At 38.0% G+C, this 20,627-nt stretch overlaps 1 protein-coding gene across 14 annotated transcripts in view; it reads left to right on the plus strand.

The window, feature by feature from the left end:
• Positions 1 to 20,627, plus strand: part of CRACDL (CRACD like) — an 85,497-nt gene that overhangs the window by 12,313 nt on the left and 52,557 nt on the right. For 2 of the 14 annotated variants that reach the window (XM_086880481.1, XM_086880487.1), the window contains exon 1: positions 780 to 945. The exons of 3 other annotated variants lie outside the window; for them this stretch is intronic. Coding sequence is in view for 2 of the 11 variants with exons in the window: in XM_086880477.1 (XP_086736603.1) it covers positions 8,650 to 8,654 (5 nt within the window). In the remaining 9 variants the exon portion in view is untranslated. 9 more of the 14 variants (XM_086880478.1, XM_086880490.1, XM_086880477.1 and 6 more) reach the window with 7 other exon arrangements.

Raw genomic sequence — 20,627 nt, forward strand, 5'->3', positions numbered from 1 at the left:
AAGCAAGTGCAGCTTTCTTTTTAACAATTAGTGGATTGGAGCTTCCACAATATGGAGTCACTCTTGGCAGTTTCAGTCTCAGTTTAGTTTCCTATTTGGTTGCATGCTTGTTGCATCACATGTTTTTTGATAGATTGATGGCAGCATACATTAAAAAATTATTGCCAGTTGAAGGGGGAAGAAGTCTCAGTTCATGACTTGCTTTTGAGGTGACTGTGTGCTTCCAAATTTAATTTATTCGCTGAGATTATTACCTTTGGCACTTCACTAATCTTTGCTATCAAAGGCTCCTCTAAGTATTAAAAATGGGTCAAAATAATATGCATCAAGTTTCCTTGGGTCAGCCAGCTGGTTCTGGTGCCCTTAGGAAGAAAAACAAAGCTGTGCAAGAGAGTTATTTTTTAGCTACTGCCAATCCTTGATAGCAAGTACAGTGAGTCTTCATTCCTCTGATAGAGCTGTCTACTCCTCCTGCATCTGAGTACAGTGTAGCTCTTTAATTTGTTGAAAGAAACATTGTGTCATTTGGAACAGTTTCATCTAATTTTAATTACCATAACACTTTCTTCTATTTTTGATACTTACAAGGAAAAGAGGAAACAATCCGTGTAGTCATCACACTGACACTAACAATCATGGTGTTTTCTCTATTTGCATTACTCCCTTTTCAGGGTGATAAAATTCCATTCTAAGTAGTAAACTTCTGGCTAAATAACAAATGAAGACTAATATTCTACAAGCTGGATTAGGAATTCAGATCCTATCTTGCTTAATGTTACTTTTTTTTTTTTTTTTCGTCCTGGTTTTGTGGAGGATTTTTGCTTGGTATTTTGTTGTTTTGGTTTGATTTGTGGTTTTTTTTTTATCCTGGTTGGCCTTATGTGGGTTTTGCACATTTCTAGGGTACAATGAGTTTGAAGACTGAAAATGAACTAAGTGAGCCAGGTTTGTTTAAAATTTTCATACTGTTTTAAGCTAATTTTTTCTTAATTGAATCTATGTATCTTTTGCATGGCAATGAACTCAATTTTTCTTCTGCTCAGTTATTTTCCATTTTTGAGAGTTCAAGAGATATAATTCATATATAATAACTAATATATTAATAACTTTTTTCTTCATCCAAGTCCTCGTTGCACTTTTATTTTTTGCTACATGGGAAGAACTGAGGTTGTTTCAGACTTACAGGCTCCTGGAAATCCTAGAATGGTTTGGGTTGGAAGGGACATTAAAGACCATCTAGTTCTAACCTTCCAGTAGACTAGGTTGCTCAATTCCCTTCAACACTACTTAGTTACTTGTTTATGCTAAAGGGTTTGGGACTGTTTTCATTAAAAAAACCCATGCAATAATAACTGAAATGCTGGCAGTCTGTGCTACATTTTAAAAGCTTAAATGAGAAGAATTTATCAGGTTTGTGGAGTGTAGTGATAAAGGGATGAATGAAATAGTCTGTTAGAAAAGGCTCTTATAAAACAGAGCAGAGATCTGAATCTGGAAATATCTGCTTTGTATAAGTGATTTACATTTGATTTAGATATTTGCTTTAATGTCCACAATACTAATGTTCCTGATAAATTTTATGTCAAGAACTTAGAGTATCAATCAAGAATAAGATGGAATAGTAGAAATGTATGAAATATCTATGAATGGTGATTTCCCTCTCAGCTAACTCTAGAAAGATTTAGAAAATTCATTGAGACCAGAACGAAATAACAAATATAAAATATTGCCTGAGGGTAAAAGCAAGAATATTACTGCAAATATTTGGGTGTAATAATCAGCAGAATCAAAGAATTAAGACTTTTAAAATATATATTTGGGGAATTGATGAAATACAATCTAGGTGTAAGTTCCTGTTAAGTAGTGTACTACTCTTCCAGGAGAGTCCTCCTGGAGGGGAAATGTCATTTTACAACCACTTTAAGACAAGTCACCAGGGATTGAAAAAGACATTGTAGAAACAACTGCTGGAAACTGGAGAGGCTTCTTCCACAGCTAATGTGTGTATATATGCAGTATACATGTATAATGAGAGAGTAGTGTTGGAATCAGTGTTAATGCCCTTCCTTCTCTCCAGGTGCTATTTCAGCAGACAGTCTGTGATGGGAGATGAGCCATACAGTCATGTCCTCATTCTATGGAGGATGTGGTATCAGAAGTAAATTGGACAGTACCTTTTTCTTATTATTCCATCTTTCTGTGTGTATTTATTGTACCAGGGTCCTTCCTCCAGTGAAGTGAAAAGAAGGTGCCCAGCAGTTTGTGTTGCATACCTGGTGGGAAAGACCTTTTCCGTCCGATTTTCTTAAGTGATAGGTGTCCAAAGCTTGCCTTACAAATCAAATGTGTTACAACATTTTTATTATGCAATAAAATCTAACCTATCAAATGATCTGGATTGACTGTTAAAGAGACTAGGAAGTGTCCTCAAAGTGCTTTCAGAATCCAGACCTAGATTAATCCTTTTTGCTATCTTCATAAAAGAATTTATTAGGTCTCTGGTTTATTTTTGCAGGCAAAGGCATGTTGGTCACAATAATGGGTTAAGCATAAACTTGCACATATATTCCTTTATATATTTTTTTGTGATTGCCTGACTGCTCAACATTAACATACATATCTGAGTAGACAACATAACCTATACGAGTGCTCCTAATACTGAAATAAAGCAACTGTGTTGGTTTTAAGGAACAGGTGGCTTTAAAAAGCCTCTAAAAATAGTTTAGTGAATAATGTTTTAAAAAAATTAAAGTATAAATATGTATGTGCAACATAAATTTCAGGATTATCTTCCACAAGAGTAACAATATTTTTCAGTACAGGTGAACTGATTTTAATTTGGAGGTCCTAGTTCTTCATTCCTTATTTGGCAGACAGCCACAGAAGTCATATCACCAATCACCAGTGTTAATGGGACTGCTTGCAAGTGATAAATACTGTAGGAGAAGACATAATGATATTAACTATTGCCACATTATGCAGTTATTAAAAGGCATATTGTACACTTTTCCCAGATGAGAGAAGATGATAATTTCATTATCCCGGGAGATGAAAGAGATTTGTTGTTTTGCAATCATACTGTCATACTGATTTTTGGTTTTTTCTAGAAGATGATCACAAAACAGTTTGAGATATGTGATCTTGGTCTATAAAACTAATACCCAATCATCTAAAAGATGAAAAGCAGATATTAGATAAACTTAGTACAGATAAAAGGAGTTATTTTGGGGAGTAGATATGCTGTGTGGAGGCCCATATAATAAGATGTAATTATTTAGTTGCAATAATGATGCTTTTCCATGTAACATAATAAAGAAGTCAGTAAAGAGGTGCTCATGTAAAAAGTAAAAGCAGAAGGTTCTTAAGCAATTTGGATTTAAAAATTCTCCTCTTATGCAGAGAGGAATAAGGGAATATGAGATTATAAATATCAAGATGTAACAAACCTGCTTTTTCTTGAGTACTCTGATAAAGTAATAGTCTTTTTATTAGGGTTAGACTTTTCTTAAGAAATGTTTTGGAAATGAAAACCTTAATTTTTTATGCAAAAATTCAAGGGGATCATGGAGCCAAAGGAACTTTTGTCAATGATGATGACATATAGACTTCTGTCATCAGAAGTGATTTCTGACTGCATTTAATTGCTGCATAATTTTTGATGGTTAAGAAAAAAAAAATTCAAGCGAGTATATTCAGAGAGCAGGACCACTGTAATGTTAATCCCCCTATATCTGCTCTAAATCAGAAACTGAAAGAAAAAAAAAGAAAAAAAATAAGTTTTCTGAAGTTTGAAAAGAATATGTTATATTTGACAATAAACTTGCTTGTTGGCAATGTCTATAGCAATAGCCCAAGAGGACTGGAACAGTGTTTGTTGATTGGGAATTACATGCACTGCCCCAATAGTGTATTCTAAAAACCTTCAGCTCATGACTGAATATTAAAGGCCACTAATGAGCTCAGAGTTTTTACTGATCTTTACTTTTGGTTGTAAACACTCTAATCTGTAATACATCTTAATCTTTTCAATACCCAGGAATTACTGTTGTATATGCCCAGTCTGAAACATGTTACACACTTTGTGGGAGTATCTATTTCCTCATGATGTGGGTTACTTGTGATTTTCTTGTCATTGCTTAGTTATATTTTGATGGGAAAGAGACTAAGACAAAAAAAATCTACTTATCACTTTCTATATTTCTTTTTTTTTCTATTTATCTTTTGTTTGCATTTGTGACACTTAATTGCAACCATGAACAATATTACACTTGATTTTTTTACATATATTTAAATTACCTCTTACCACAATATTTTTACATAGGCAAACCTGAAAATACAATTTGTGTTTTTATAAATAATAAGAGTATTTTAAATTAAACTATACTTTTATGACCTAAAATCATGTGGATTTCATAACAAAGAAACCTATAATACTTGTAAAAGTGTTCATGATAACTTTTAGACACTGGTTATAGAGCTGTTTCTCACTAAGTTTGCTTACCTGTGGCAAAGAAAACTGTGCCCACTACTCAGTAGAAGATATTTCACTTGAGCATAACTGGTTTACAGGGTTTGTAGAAGAAAGAATTCAGTATATCTGGCATCCTCCTCCTTATTATCTTTTCTGCATACTAGAAAAAGCAGGATATATGGATACAGAGTGTATCCATTACAATATGACATCTGTTGGTCTCCCCTTGCTGACCACTGCCATCATTCCATCTTTTCTTTTTCTTCTTTTCAGTCACTAATAAAACTTGAATTTTAGCAACATGTAATCAGAATTAAGATTCTGATGTCAATGTTAAAGCAAGTGGTTTTAGTCTTTGAGCAGAAAAAATGGTCATGGTATGGAGTAGTCTTTGGTAGTACTACAACTGAATTTTTTGTTCTATCCCCTTCATTTCTTCTCAGACTAAATAGTCCTGTCTGTGTCAATGTAGGCAGTGGAGTATTAGCAACATCTAATTAATCTAATTAGTTAACATCTAATCAGGCTATCAGCATCAGCTACAGTTTAGCATTTCTGTTACTTGGGTGCTTTTCTATATTTATTTAATCTTTGATATTGTCAGTTACAATGATACAGTAGAATGGATAAGAACTTAACATATATTCCATATTTAACTAGTTAATTTGCATTAGAACCTCCTTTCATATAATTTTGGAATGAATAGCCCTGCAACAAGAAATGCAAATTGATTTACTGATACAGAATGAAGGGTCTGTAAAGAAGTGTAATATTTTAATAAAAGAGGCTTTTTAATGTATATTGCACTCTTAGAGTAATCTTTCCTCTGATCTACTGAACTTTCATGCTAATTCCCAGCAGAGGGAGTAAGTGAAATGAAGATGAATAAATCATACATTACTTTGTGGTATTAACATGCACTGTTATCTGAACACACGGAAAGATATTTCAGTTAGTTTTACATTTTGGACGATTTCTAAACAGAAGAAAAAGAGCTTGATATGATGGATAAAATTTTCATGTGACTCCAGACTGAATATATAAAAACACAACTTTATTTCATGACAAGGATCAGATTTTTTATTAATAAACTTTGAAAAAACAAATTTGTAATTTGCTTGTAATTAAAACATTATGTATGAAGGCATGGCCTGAGATGATGTTCCCTCCCAATCGATTTTTTTTTTTTTTACCTGACTCTCTAATGTGCTGTAATTAGATTTTTCTTTAGGCTGTCTCACATTTTATTTTTATTAAAATCCACGAAGCAGTTTAATAATTTATTTCAGCAGATGAAAAAGTCTAAGCTTAGTTTTCAGTTTTCTATCTTGTGCTTCTCATCTATGTTGTATTTTTGGTGCTTTTATTTCCTGAGGTGGGAGAAGAACAAACATTTTTTATCTTGAATGCAGCCTACACCCAAGCAATTATGTAGAGTACACAAAGCAGAAAACGTCTTTGTTGTCAGAAGTGCAGTGCAACCAAGCAAGTGAACAATGTACTTCTCAGATTGGCATTACATGAGGGTATGTCTTTCCTGCACATAGAAATATTTCATAAAATCACTTTTGCCAGTATAGCGTGAATATTTTTAAAACAATGCTACTTGGCAGAAATAAAACCTATAATTGAATTTCTTTTTTGACCCACAGTGACTGCTCTGGAACTAGTGTTGAAATGATTTTTCATCTTAAGAATGAAGGCTTTCCAATTTCATTTCTGCCTCCCTTATCAGTGCCCTGAGAAACAAGCAACCTCCACAGCATTTTTCACTCTAATGCTTTTGCCTTGGACTGCAAGGCAGTGTGGTGTGATTTTGATTAATTTATCAGGCAACACCTATGTTTTCTATCCAAAACTGCTGTCCTCGGAGTCACTGACTTTACACGGGTGAGACTCTTTAGAAAAAAACAAACCAAAACCAAAGTTATTACGTTGAAGCAGAACGCAAAAGTTTGAGAGAAATTTACTGTAATAGATAAGATGCCGGAGTGGGGAACTAACTACCCAATGTTATTTTGGTCAATTCTTCCAGTCACTTCGTCCAGTCTTCCTTTCTCACCTTTTGCATAGAAGCTAAGTTTGAAACACCCCATTTGAAGAGTCAAGAGCACTACTGTTCACAGATGTAAGCAGCTTCAGCTAAACCCTGATACCACCTCAAGGATCCTGACTGTAGCTACGCGCTGCAATTACCCCGCCACCTCCAACACTCGCTCGAGAAAATAAACTGGTGATGGCTCATCGCTACCTTAAACCACTTAGGGTCGGCGAAGGGGGAAAGAAAAGCCGAGGCGGAAAGCTGTAGCGGTGAAATCGCCCTTTCAGAGTGTCTGGTCCGCTCCTTCCCCTCACCGCCGTGTGGCTCCGTGGCCCGGCCGCGGTCAGTATCTTACCGAGGTAGAAAACACCTGATCGCCGCACCCCGCCCGCCCCGGGGCAGCGCCGCGGGCTCGCCTCGCCTTTGGCCCCGCGGCCGCGGGCGGGTCCTGGCCGCAGGTGGCGGCGGGCCCGGGGAGGAGCGGGCAGGCCCGCGGGCAGGTGGCAGCAGGTCCGCGGCTCGGATGGGTCCCCGCCACCCGACTCCGGCGCTCCCCGCCGCCCCCACCGCTGTCGGGCCGCCCCGGGCCGCCGAGGGCTGCGCCGGCCCACACGGGCTGCAGGTGAGTGAGGGCAGCGCGGGCCCGGCCGGGCAGCGGCTCCCGAGGGCCGAGCTCGGACGCTGCCGTCTGGGGAGGCTGGGCGGCGGGCAGGGCTTCGCTTCCTTCCCCGCGCCTTCTCCTGAGGCTGTTTGTCTGCGAGCACAGTGACGGGAGACGCTTAACCTGAAGCAAAACAGGCATTTAATTTAAAGGCCACATGCACCTAGTAGGACACGGGTTTCCATGTGCACGAAGGGCTCTGTTGGAGAACGCTGGCCGGCGTTTCCAGGTTTCTGGAAGGTGTGAATTGGGTTGAGGTGAACAGGTTTGTGCTCCCACCAGCCCGGCGCCCTGCAGGAAGGCAGAGCTCAGCAGACAGTGTTTTCTTGCCCTGAAAGGCTATGGCTTTTCCTCTCCTATTCCTCAAATATCTCTTAAAATGTTGACTGATCCTCTACCTTGAAATTAGCCATAAATGGTGTGACATTTCCCCCTATTTAATGTATTTTCAGACATCAGACCTGAAATACCACAAATACATTGTTCTTGTTGTTATGCTCACTTCTGTTGACAAACTCTACTGTCCACAGGATATTTAGTGTATTGAATTTAAATTGTCACTGATTGTTCTTAGGTTACTGCATAGGAATCACTTCAGTTCAAAACCTTTTAAGAACACAATGAAATTTTAGTTGTGAAAACATCATCTTGCCAGTTTTGCCATACAATTAGCTGAAAACCACCTCGTATATAAAGAGAAGTTTATAGAAACACCCTAACAATAGAAACACTGATTATTTGCATATTTTCATGCTAGTTAAAAACCTCAACTTTTTTTCTATAGCTATTTTAATTGTATTTAAATTGGATAAAGTAATGCATGTCTTAGGCTTTATATGTGTATAAATACCAAAGCAATGTAAGTATTATTTAGAAGCATGCAGTGGACTGTATATTCCATTCTTTCTCTGAAAGTAAATTGTTATTCCAGGTTGACACACAAGATCTTCCAGAAGCTTTTCCTGTTCTCTTATTTTGCCTTTATAAATCTTAGGTACCATAACTATCTCCCATAAATCTTTCTTTGGTTGGACATCATGTTCTCTACTCGGTACTGTACATTCTTCTGTATTTGTCATCATTAAGAAGTTCATTTGCTTTATCACTCACAGATTATTAGCATCCAAAAATAGCAACCATGCATCAATGCCTGTTTGATGCTGTTACAAGGCTGTACATCATTTTTGCATCAGACTAATTTCTCAGTCTTTGTAGCACCATGCCAATAAACACTGGGGCAACAGTCCTTTTCCATGCAACATGATATGGATTGTTTTTTTGTAAATTTTAAGTGGAACTGAGCTCTCATCAGCAGTTTCTACAGGGCAAAGATTAGATTACAGAAGGAAAAAAAATGTAACTTTATTACTGGCACTTGCCTTGTAGCTCTTTAATCATTGAAAGAAGGCGGTTTCAGGGTTGGAGTTGGCTTATCATTAAAGAAAAGGGAGCAGGTGCATTTAGGCTTATCCAGTGATGAGGTAGGAACTGTCTGTGGTTGTTTATAGTGACGGGTAATTAGTTTGTCTATGTACAGACGTCAGAGTTTATAGAAAGTAGAAGGTCATGTTTCTTTGCTTTCACAGAGACCTTGTGAACTTAAATTCTGCTATGCTTTTAATTAAAAATGTTTTCTTTAGCATGTACTTCTGGGTGTATAGAGTCTAATTCTTCTGCTGGAAAAAAAACCAGCTAACCTGGCAGTGTTGCTTCTAAGGCAGTGGATGGGAATATGAATCAGTGAATAGGAATATGAATGTGTACTGCCTGCCATTGAGCTCTACTGAGGAAAGGGTTCTGCTCACACTCAGCCTGTGGTGGTGCTGACAGCCTCTGCTGTCCTTTCTGTTGTGCAGGACATTAACAGCTGAATAGTACTTGGCTATAGCCTCAGTACTTATAGTCATGACACAAGAGTAGCAAAGAGGAGGAAAAAAACCACTCCTTAATAACAAGGACTGGCAGTGAACTGTTACTGAGGAACTGAAAATAGGATTGAATTATGGAAATGTCTCAGGCAAATATTTATTGCAGTAGCAAAGCTGTATTTCAGATTCACCAGGACAAAAGTGAAATAATCAATGTCTAACAATACATAGACAAGTTCTCCCTGTTTTATGTAAAGATTTAATAAATGTTTATTGCCTCACAGCCCAGCTGTTCCACTCTTGATTTCAGATGTGTTTCCAGCAGCACAACCAGTCTTTGACTGGAGAGTATAACCAAGATACATTGTAGATAGGGATCTGCAGAGTACTCACTGTGAAGAAAGTGAAGGTGACTCTGAAGCCTATTGTTACTAGTGTCACAGATCTGTCATCCAGTGCCCTGCACAGCTGGAATGCAGTTCTCTTCTTCTCTGTGGTCTTGCTTCATAACAGCAAGCTCAGGCTTTGGCCCATTAAACGTAGTATGTAAAGCAGTACACAGTTCATTTATCTTTCTGTTGCAGAAGCCTGGAAGTGCCTTTCTGCAATTGTAGGTGCTGATGAACTGCATATGGCTAGTTTGTTAAAGTCCAAAATACTAAAGGACATCCACTTGAACATGGAAATCTTTGTTGGAAGGCAGCAGAATGAAGGCTGTACATGCCAGGATTGTAAGATGCTCTTAGAAAAAGCTGCTTCATTTCCCAGCTGTTCATGTACTGGAAGAGAGTTAAAAATCACAAGAGAGATGGAAATTCAGTCACAGAATGTAATTTATCCAAGGTATTAAATATACAGTCTTCTCTTACTGCAAGATTTATGGTTCTGTATTATTAAAGAGAGAATATATGCAAAAAGGTCAGGAAATGAGACCGTATACTTACCGATTTTATTGTAGTGAGACATCCATTCATGGATGTTGTCACTTAAGGAAGATGGCTTTATCTGTACCAGAGAATTTCTGTGCATTGCTGCTCATCCTCAAGTCAACAGAACTCCCTCAGAATTATTTGGGTTTTATAAGCTAGGGTCCTCTCAGTTATGCTTTTGAACTGGCCAATAATTGTAGAAATCTCTCCCCAGTGCCTTCTCAGTGTGGTACTGCAGCCTTTCTGCTCCCATCACTACACATGAAGAAGGTTAAGCTAAGACAGGCTTATTAAATGTGCCATCTCATAAAGTCATTAATGGAAAAATCTTCCTTGTACAGTATCAAATTTGATTAACATTTTGGAGGTAGATGTGGGTAAAATGGTGCAATATAAGAGGCAAGGGGGTGTCTAGCTGCTCTGAAATACATTTAAAATGGAAAATTTTAAAATTAAACATAAAAGTAAACAATGCAATCAGTACAGGAATTCTGGAGTACTCCATTTTTTTGGTGTCTATGAAGAGTGCACATAGTGGGTTGTAGAATTCTGAGTGTAAAATGCCTACATCTGTTTGATAAGTTATAACTGGATGAAACTAAAAGTCTTGGCAGCTTAAAACCAAGCAACTGGGTCTGTTGGACCCTGAGAAAATACTGACAGCAGTCTGGGAGCAGAGTGTAAATGTATTAGTAGATGTATCTGTAAAAATGATCAGCAGTGATGCTTCTAGTGAAGTTCGGATTTAAGTAATCATTGTCTTAATTTCAAGGGTACCGTTTTACTGTGTTCATACCTCTTGCAAGTCCTATTACTCTTGATTCCTATACTCTTTATAGCCTCAAAGGGAGTCAACAGAATTCCTCTTGGCAGTAGTAGCTTATCCAGTAGTTGCAGGAATGTAACAGAAAAATGTCTTGGAACCCTTTAAACAGCAGATGGTGTATCTGCTTTTGTGCAGCACTTTTGAAATGCACCTTGGGAGCAAATTTTGCTGTAAACATTGGTGATGCCTGAAATTCTGACAAATTTTGAAATAATCAAGAGGAAGATTAAGTCAATGACTCAGAGAAATATGCATCAAAACAGGTATAAGAGATAAAGTGGGACTTTTTTAGCAGTTTATCACCATTGACTCTTCATGACCTTGAATTGGTCTAGTGAAGTGTAACTACAAGAGTGTTTACTTAGGGCAAATGGGTTTTTAGCCAGACTGTTGATGTTCAAAGAGAATGAGATAAAACAGGACACTAATTTCTTTGGTATTTCTTCCAGTGCATTTTGTTTCTCAGAATTCTCAGGCCCGTGGCTCTCCATGCTCCCAGCTGCTTCAGAGCAGATTTCATCAGTCAGCTCCATGAGTATGGAAAACCTACACGAGTATAAGCTGGCACATACACTCAGTGGTGTCCCCTGCCAGCTGGTTCTCTGGTGAAGTTTGTTGCTAAGTTAAGACAGAAGTAGCTTTGAAAAGAGTCCTTCAAGGAAAATTTCTTGACAGTACTTGACAGCACAACTTTTTTTTTTTATGGAAACACCAAATGATTTTAGGGATAATATCTGAGTTTACAGGCAAGACACTCCTGAGAGTACACAGTTATAAAAAGTGCTTCAGCTCACACTGCTAAGCTAAAATCCCCATAAACACTTTGTTTGTTCTATGGATAAAAAATACACAATAATTCTTCTTTGTTTTTTTTTAAAAGAAAAGGAGTTAATTTTTTTAAAAAGTCAATTTATTTTTGATGAAATTGTTTAATATTGCATCCTTGAAAAGCTAAAAACTAAGTGTGTTTTGGTTTGTTTGTTTTTTTACCTGCAGCACATAAAAGTTCTAGGCAAGGGAAAGAGGTTGCATTTTTACTCCTTTGTATCTTAAAGTGGTGAGTGAGATGGGAAGATTACACAGTTATCATTCTCCATGTCATTCTTCTTTTATCACATCAGCTTTGGCAACTCTGCTATTTAAAGAGAAGTAGAATATAACAAAGGAACTGCTTCATCTTCTAACTCATTGTCTAATACAATGCAATCAGCTGCCTGTATTTTAGAATTATGGGGTTTGTTTGATTTTACACTTGAGTAGATTTCTTTCCTTCCTAAAATGGAAAATATTCTAGAACTGAACAAAGAAGCTATAAATACAATATAATGTGGAACTTAAAGGACACAGTATACCATAAAAATTAGTAGCTCTTTTAATCTTACAGTTGTGGCATTCTTTCCTTAATATTGGAATCAGTATCACTAAGGTTTTTTCAAGGTATTGGGGGGTTGGGCAGACACAGGTGTTGGACTGTATCAGCTGACCATGGAAACACTCAAGACTTTCCATAGGTACTTAGACAAATGGGAGGTTAAGGAGGGACAGACACATGATCTGTCTATCTGTCCTAACTAATTCCATTCCTAGAAGAAGAACAAATTGGTAGTTTCTGCAGCTTACAGGTCTTTTGAGTTGGTGTAGTGTTTAATGCATTACCATTGAGTCAACAGTTTCATAGGTAGGAGCGCTGTGCAAAACATCCCTGTGGCTTAGTTCTTGCCTGGTAAGATTACCAGGACAGAGAGATTCCAGATCCACATCACTTTGTGTGTTGCTCTGCAGTGGAAGGCCTATGTCTGGTTTATTTGAGGTCTGATTTTTACTTAATGATAAGATAGCTTCAGAAAACTACAGTACAGAAAAACATCACGAGAGGAAGTGAATTAATGTCTCTGCTTAGTGGTCTTAATCAGCATACAGAAGTAGAGCATGAATGAAGTATGTATGGGAGTATCTGGTAAGAGTTCTCCATTAGGCCTTGCAGAAACTTCAGACCTGGTTTCCATCCTGTCTTCTGCACTGGTTGTGTAGTGTGTTCAGGCATGCTCTCTGGTAGTTGGCAGGAACCATTCATGCTGGTTTGGTAGGTATTCACCTCAGAGTCACCCATTCTTCTCAGATCTTCTGAAAGCACTCTCTTCATCAGAGAACATCAGAGTATCCAAAACTGAGGAGATTACTTGGTGGGGCTGGAAATCACAGAGAAAAGATGACAAAAGCATGTCCCCCCAAACATTTTATTTGATGTTTTCCTTGCTGGGTGGGGTGATGTTGAAAGTTTTAGCAAAAGACAAACAATGCAGTTTTTAGAAATTTATATGTAAATCAAAACTGTGCAGAAGTAGTGTGGTGTTTAGAAAGACTATAGGTGGCAGCATCATAATAAAATAGAGTTTATTTGATGTTGTTAGTCAAACAGAAATCAGCCCTTAGTTTCTTCAACAGCACGTCATGAACATATATTTAAGACAGTGTGGAGTAAAAAGAGCAGATGAGAAACCTGGAGTTGATCATCATTTAAGCAAACAGTTAAAATACACCAATCATTATCTTAATCTGTGTGATGTCAGTTTTTGTAAACATGAACGAACATGCAGATTTGCAGAGATCCTTCTCCATATCTTGCAATTCAGTGCACAAATTCAGTGGTAGCTAAATTTTGCCACACTGGCACATAATCCAAGCAAGAAAAAGAAAATGCCAAAATGCCATTCTAATTAGAACTGTTGTCTCAGGATTTTAAAAAGGAGTATTTGAAGACAAGTTTGTATATTTCAGTGAAGTGTCCTGAATTTTCCTAGGTGGCTAATGTCTTTGAGACATTGAAAATGAACGAACTAAAGGTTGATTTTTTTTTTATAGAGAGGAGTACTCAACAGCTTATGAAAATGGAACACATTTCAGGTATTTTAGATCTATCTTCCAAACATGAATTTTTCTAAGTTATCTCTGAAAAAGAAATCTGTTGTTGAAATAAGGAGGACAACATTTTTTACTTTTGTCCCTCTTACCATTGAGGTTTATAGGAACTGTTAATGGGGAGAATTTTCTTGTGTCAGTGTGTGCTATAATTTTCTCCTATTATTGGTTTATGGGAGAAATGAGAATTTTTTTCCCTGCAGCCCAGGCAGAACTGTCAGACCCATTTGGCAGGGCACAGATTCACTTTCTTTCTTGTCCTAATGCATTCCCCTCAAATCACTCAGTCCAAAGTTACCAAAATGAAGTCATAGACTGTCTGGTCCATGGGTTTCTTGTTCCTCAGCAGCCTGCTTTATAAGATACTGTAGAGGTTACTACTCTCAAATATTCAATTAAATATGTACTTCTCTCAAAAGTTATTTGATACAAAATCATGGGAGCACAGGTATAGATTTTTTTTTTTTAATTTTATTTTGTAGCCTAGCTCTTTTTCAAATCTTGTGAGATGGAAGTATGGTGCAGACTGTAAACTCATTTTGTGTAATTGCTACTGAACTGAGTGATGAAGAGTATTGTGTTTCTTTATTTGGTTTATTCTTTAAAGTGAGGAGCTAACTGTACATCTGTGTAAACCATTACAGAGTGCAGATTACAGAGTTCTGGGTAACTTGCATCAGTGGAAGGATGTTGGGGGTAAAAAAAGTCAAGTGTCACTGTGAAAATAATTTCTTCTTTCTAATGACTTAAGGTTCCCCTTTTTTGATTATGTCTACAAAACCTCTTTGACCAAATGCCAAACCAGTGTGAATTAAACTGCTTAACTATTTCTGCCTGTCTTGTGTCTCACACTGCCAGGCACTGTTGAAATTTACCTGAGCAGCTCCACAGGACTTCAATTTGTTTGCTCAGAAATAGACATGAGGCAAGATTGCAAAGCTGAATATGCAGGTATTATTTTTTTTTACCCAGCAGAGGGAGGAAAACACTTGCCTGTACTATTACTCTTGTATTTCTTTCTTTTATAAGTCAGTGTAATGGATTAGAGACATTGTACTTTAGTGTAAAAGGATAACAAAGGCATCACACTCAACACAGGCTTTTAACATCTTCAGGGATAAATCCCAGTCAACTGCAATAGGAAGGAGATACCTAACCTGAAAATCCTGCTGTGCATGGTATTGGATAATAATTCCTATTGACTGCAAGTGATGGTTCTCATCTCTATCTTTAGGTATTTAATAGCTGTGAAAACTTGACCCTCAATAACTATTTACCTAAAGAGTTGGTGCTTGTAGGGAGTACTTCTGAACTTGTGGGCTCTGGGTGTGCCATGTCTGTAGTATAGCTCTCTTTGGGAAAAAGCTGCATGTGTCATTTTCACTGTCTTTCCTTGTTCACATACCTTGATTTCAAGGAACGGAAATTTGGTTCTGTGAGCAGAGAAGGCAGCTGTCATGTACCTTGGACATGCCTCACATCTGAACAGTTCAGGAAGATGCATCTAAACTACTGAACAGTGCAGGAGATATTCCTGGGTCCGGCTGTCATTGATCTTGGGTTGTTGGATCCCTGGACACAGTGGTGGTTGGATAGGCTGGTGATGGTTTTCAACAAGCTGAGTGGATGTATTCAACCTCTTTTGAAGATCATGAGTATTTAGCAATCTGGTTTCGAGCAATGTCTCTGGTACCATAGAGCAGTCCTGAAAGTATTTCACTTACAAGAGGAGATGCAGCTTGAGGCAGAAGCTCCTGGATATGGGCTGGACTGTATCAACCACATCAGGCAAAGTGATTTTGTCCTTACTCTGGCTGATGTCAGTAGGTGAGCATTTAGGTTTATTGAAGGGGAGGGGAAATTTGGTCTTCTGTTTTGATGATTTTTTAAAAGCACAGTCTATTTTCTGTGCTAGTCTGTGGACTTTTTATAGCATAGTATGAATGATTTGTGTTTGATCCCACAGCTAGAGAGAGCACTTCCAGTCTGTAGGGCAAAGGAGGTCATTTATGTGTTGCTGTGAAAGGCTGTGGGAGCAAATGCCAATTTTCTCACAGACACAGCTCACACTTCTCTTTACACTTCGGAGCTGGAGGTAAGGTCAGTGGGCAGCAGGGTGCTGACAAGAGTAGGAATTCACTGGAACAAATGAGTATTCATCTGGCTAACACTTATTTCTGTCATTTTTTTTTCTGTAAGATTATAGTCCCTAACTCAAAGATGGTCTAGTACAACACTGTTCCAACAGCTGCTGTAAGCAGAAGATATTCTGGGTATAATCGGACTCTGTACACTGATGACTGATCACACAAATCTGATAAATTCTTATGACAGGATCTGTGGCTTTGAGGTTCATTGTAGAAGCCAGATTGTGCCTTATTTGCTGTTAAGGCTTAATAGAATTGCCCATTGATTTCTCTGCAGCCACGTCCCCCAAGGGATTTATTCATTCAGGGATTAAAATTGTTCCACGGCTGTCTGATTTGTTTAAAGCTCATGCCTTTCTCTTAATTGGAGACAGTGACCTCAAAAATAGCCAAAACCTTCCATTATCCTTATGTGGAAGAGAAAGGTGTACAAAAAAAAAAAGTCAGATTCTAATTAATGAAGGCTCCTACATCTCTACTTTTGTATCTTCCTACTTCTGTTTGCTTGAGTCAAAAATGACTTGAAATATCTGTCTGATGAATTTGTTTGAAGTGGAAGGAAGCCAAGAATTATTTTAACAAATGTTTTAGCTTGACACTGAGTATGGAGGCTTAGTTTGCCAAGCTGGAAAAGTGAATAACTAGGCAGTTTTTGTGAGGCTTATGTAGGGTGTGGGTCATCTTGAATGTCAGTTCCAATCTGTGTTACATATTTGTAGAGGAGCATATATCGTGAATGAATTGACATGTTCTCCTCATAAGTTTCATGTTTCTCTGAAACAGCAGATAAGTTTTGAGAAACTGTGGCACATAGTGCAGTTAGCTGAGAAGCTGAAAGGACTTCAGGAAATCGGCTCCTGTGTTCTGGACCAAATTTTTGAGCTACCTGCAAATGTGTCTGGAGGAGTGTTGTGTTGGGTGCCATGATGGTGCGAAAGGAACGTGTCTGGTAAGCTGGGGTGCAGGATTCAGTGAGGAGCATTATGGCTCCTGGGAAAGGTGGATGGAGTTGAGCACAGGAGAAGGGACCCTTCTAGCACAGCTCCTATGAGCACAGGTCCCATGGCCTGGTGTGGTAAAGAGCTGTTGTACTGTCTGTGGCCTCTTGGTTGTAGAACAGGCTCACTTGCTTCTTTTGACAAGTGTGCCAGTGTTAATTCTTGCCACAGCTGTGAAAGAAATCAGCAAAAGCCACCCAAAAGTCGATCTTCTACTGCTTCCACTTTTGCATAGGCATTTGAGATCACAGTGTAGTGTGTATGAATAAATCTATATGTGGGCAAGACAGAACAAGGATCCGCTGCAAGATCAGAATTGGTTTGTGTCCCTGGATTCACTTGAGATCTGAGGTGGTCAAAACCAGGTTTTAGTTAATGTTAATCTGATGATGAAACCAGATCTAATCCTGGTAATTAAAAAAAAAAAAAACCAAACCCAAACAAACCTTGATTCCATGGATGAAGTAGAATTCATTGAAGAGGACGGAGGCTTCTCTGAGGATCACTCCCTACTTTGTTCTGCTGCCAGTGAAGTGGTGCTCTGTCATTAGCCCTTTTTAGGAATTTTCTTTCAATAACTCTTCTTGCTTTCCCTTGGACTTCTTGCTGCCTTTACTACTGTTTTTCCTGCAGAGTTTCTCCTTCCTTGCTTTTTTCTTTTCCACAGAAACATCTCAGCCATACAAATAGCTGCATTTGTGATAGCAATCTAAAGGGACACCTCTTCTGCCTCAGAACATTGGTTGCTTCTTTGGACTTGCCATGCATCTATAGATGATGGTTCTGCTGTTTTCATTATGTTCTTGGATAAAGAAGCTCTTGCATTTTGCACTTGCTTTGAATTGCTTCAGTAATGCTTAAACCAGTTGTAACAATGGGTTATTAACTTGAAATTTTACAGTGGAAGATGATAGGAGAAAATGAAGCATATTTCTTTCCTAGAAGCTAGCTGAAATCATGGGTTTGTAATAATATACTGCATATCTGATATTCTAGGATCCCCAAGGGGGCTTCAACCGTTGAACAGGCAAAGTTCAAAGTATTATGACACTGAAGGTTAGTCCATTTCAGAGATACCTGAACCAAATAAATGGTTTGGCTCCTGTGACATTTGCATTGAGTCTGCACTGTACAGAAGGGTAATAGTAGCTGGCCTGCTGTTTTGACAAAGTTATGCTTTTTAAACTGGTTACCAGCGCTTGTGTAACTCAACATTGTTAGCACAAGCATATGAGTGTTCCTATTTGGACTCTGATGGAGTGCTTTAAGGAAGTGCAGTCTGCTCTAGAGTAAAGAGGTTGTTTTCATGACCTTTCTCATGGTGAGAGGATTTTTTTAGCAATAGCTAATCCTGTAAGTCTGATATGAAATGATTCTGTGGGCAGAGAGCACTATAAATTGTCATGCATACACAGAAGATTTTTGTTCAGTTTTCTTGAAACATTCTTCGCAACTCTTGCAATGAGCCTGATGTAGCAAGTTTCTTAGGGCAAAATATTGACAGACTGTAACTTTAAAATCAGATTCTGTAGTTTTTACTTACATTCCCTCAACAGTCTAGTTTAATAACCAGCTTTGCAGTTTTATTCTGAATCAGAGTCAGAAACTGTAGCTCAATCACAACAAAATGAAAGGACCATGTGTGCAGGTAGGTACATCTCAACTTCCTGTTGAACTCCTTGGTATTTTGGATCTATAGATGATGGTGTGGGAATCTCCAGCAAGGGCTTCCTGGTTCCACCTCTACAAAATGAACTTACAAATTCTGCTGAACAGTATTTAATTGTTTTTTCAACCACATCTGCTCCTAAACAGCACTGCATTTGTCAGCTGTATTTCCATAAAATAGTCTCATTTCCTCCTAGCTTTTTGTATCTGACTAGTTGTTATTTTAACAGCCTCTATTTCTGAAGCATAGGGAAAAATAAAAGTGACCAATCTAGTTTTCTTCATAGTATTTATAAGTGATTACACCACTTTGTTTTCTCTGTCCACTCTTCAGTATGGAATGTGGCTGGAATTTACAATGGCACTGAGCATCCTCCTAACTCTGTGTTTGGCTATTAGAATTAGACTGAAGCTGAGTGCTTGTATTAGCTCAGCCCAAGAGTCTGCTGTGATGTTATTAAAACTTTTTACTCCACAACAGTTTGTACAGTTTGTAGTGATCTGGAGACAATATCTGCATTAAGAGGTTAGGTAAGGAAGCAAAAGCCATTTGCTAGTGAAGGAAAGATTGCTACTAGTGATAGGAACGTGCAAATGGTCTACTTACATGAGAAGGTTCATTATCAAAATGATCTTCAAGTTTTAGCTAGTCTTTGTGATGTTTCTTATTACTCAGCTACTTTGTTTAGGAACAGCAAATTGCCAAATAGAGGGTGAAATGACTTCAGTTTTAAAATGTTTAATTATATTGGATGTGTAACGCCTGATAACATGCTGTGTGTTAAACCAGAATGCCCTGGCAATTTTGTGCAGGCTGCTTGTAAGGAGCATTATTTACTTTGCTGAGTCAAAGCAGAAGGTTGAGTGTGTCAGAACCAAAGTCCATTGTGCAGCTGTAACCTGCCTCTTGTATGTGGGGTGGACTCCAATTACACCATCACAAGTTATTCATCCTTTCGTTCCCCCACTCAAAGGACCTACAAGTTACACCACCTGCCAAAGTTATGAGTGACTGAATGTAATGAAGGAAATTAATACAAGTATCAGTGTTATCTCTAATAAAATATCAGTGGCTTACAGTGAAAACCGGAAGGGTGTGCTGCATAAATCAATGCTGATTTCATGTAGCTGTAAAAGTGAAGGTATAAATTGTTTATGTGCAACTGTCAATTCTAAGACTTTCAAAACCAACTAAAATAGAAAATTACTTTTTCCTGGGCTTACATGTCATTGGAAAAAATAAAAGGTACTTAAGTCCCATTTTCTTAAAGACACTGTAGAATTTTACATTTTATTCCAGATTAGGAAAGTAGTTTGCTCTGCTGTGTAATTATCAAATCATGCAATATTAAGAACTAGATCACACCCAACTTATTTTAAAACAGACTATTTAAAAACATACCATGTAGTTAGTATAGCATGGAAACAGAAGATATTTTTAAAAAGAAGAATGAACTTTTCTTCTTCTGTTTGAATGTTCAGACGACTTTCTGGGTATGTAAAGGCTTTGTTTTCCTCAGTTTTCTTTCCATTCTCCTTTCTTTTTGATAGCAGTCTTTCTTACCTCTAGTAAAACCCAAGGAAAACCTGGACCAGAAGTAAGCTGAAGAATTGGACCATGTGCAGAGAGCTGCCAGACTTGTATACCTAAAACTAAAAATTGTGGCTAGGCAGGAGAATAAGAAAAGGAGATTATTAAAACAAACTGTATTTGTAGAAATTTTTCATTGTTTTGCTTCAGAGATTATGTGCAGCAGCATGGAAGATGGTGCCTGTTTCTTCTGTTCTGACTTCTGCCTGGCAGCTCCACATACAGGCACACAGAATCCAGTCCAGATGGGCTCAGCTCAGTGCTGGTGGTAGTACTGCCCTCCTGCTCCAGTGATGGCTGTAAGGAAACATAGGAGATAGATGGCAGTTCTGTGAGTGTTGTCTGGGGAACACTGAGCAATTGGGAACTCAAGTGGTTGCCCTTTGAATCATCAGAGTAATGGCATAGGCACATGTGTGAGGACACTGGTATCACTCGGTGTTGCACAGAGTCTTTTGGCTTTTTATTTCTTTTGAAATTGCTTATACTTTCTCTAGACATTGTCCTT

This window comes from Cyanistes caeruleus, chromosome 3 (assembly GCF_971803275.1).
Source record: "Cyanistes caeruleus chromosome 3, bCyaCae1.hap1.1, whole genome shotgun sequence".
Taxonomy (NCBI): domain Eukaryota; kingdom Metazoa; phylum Chordata; class Aves; order Passeriformes; family Paridae; genus Cyanistes; species Cyanistes caeruleus.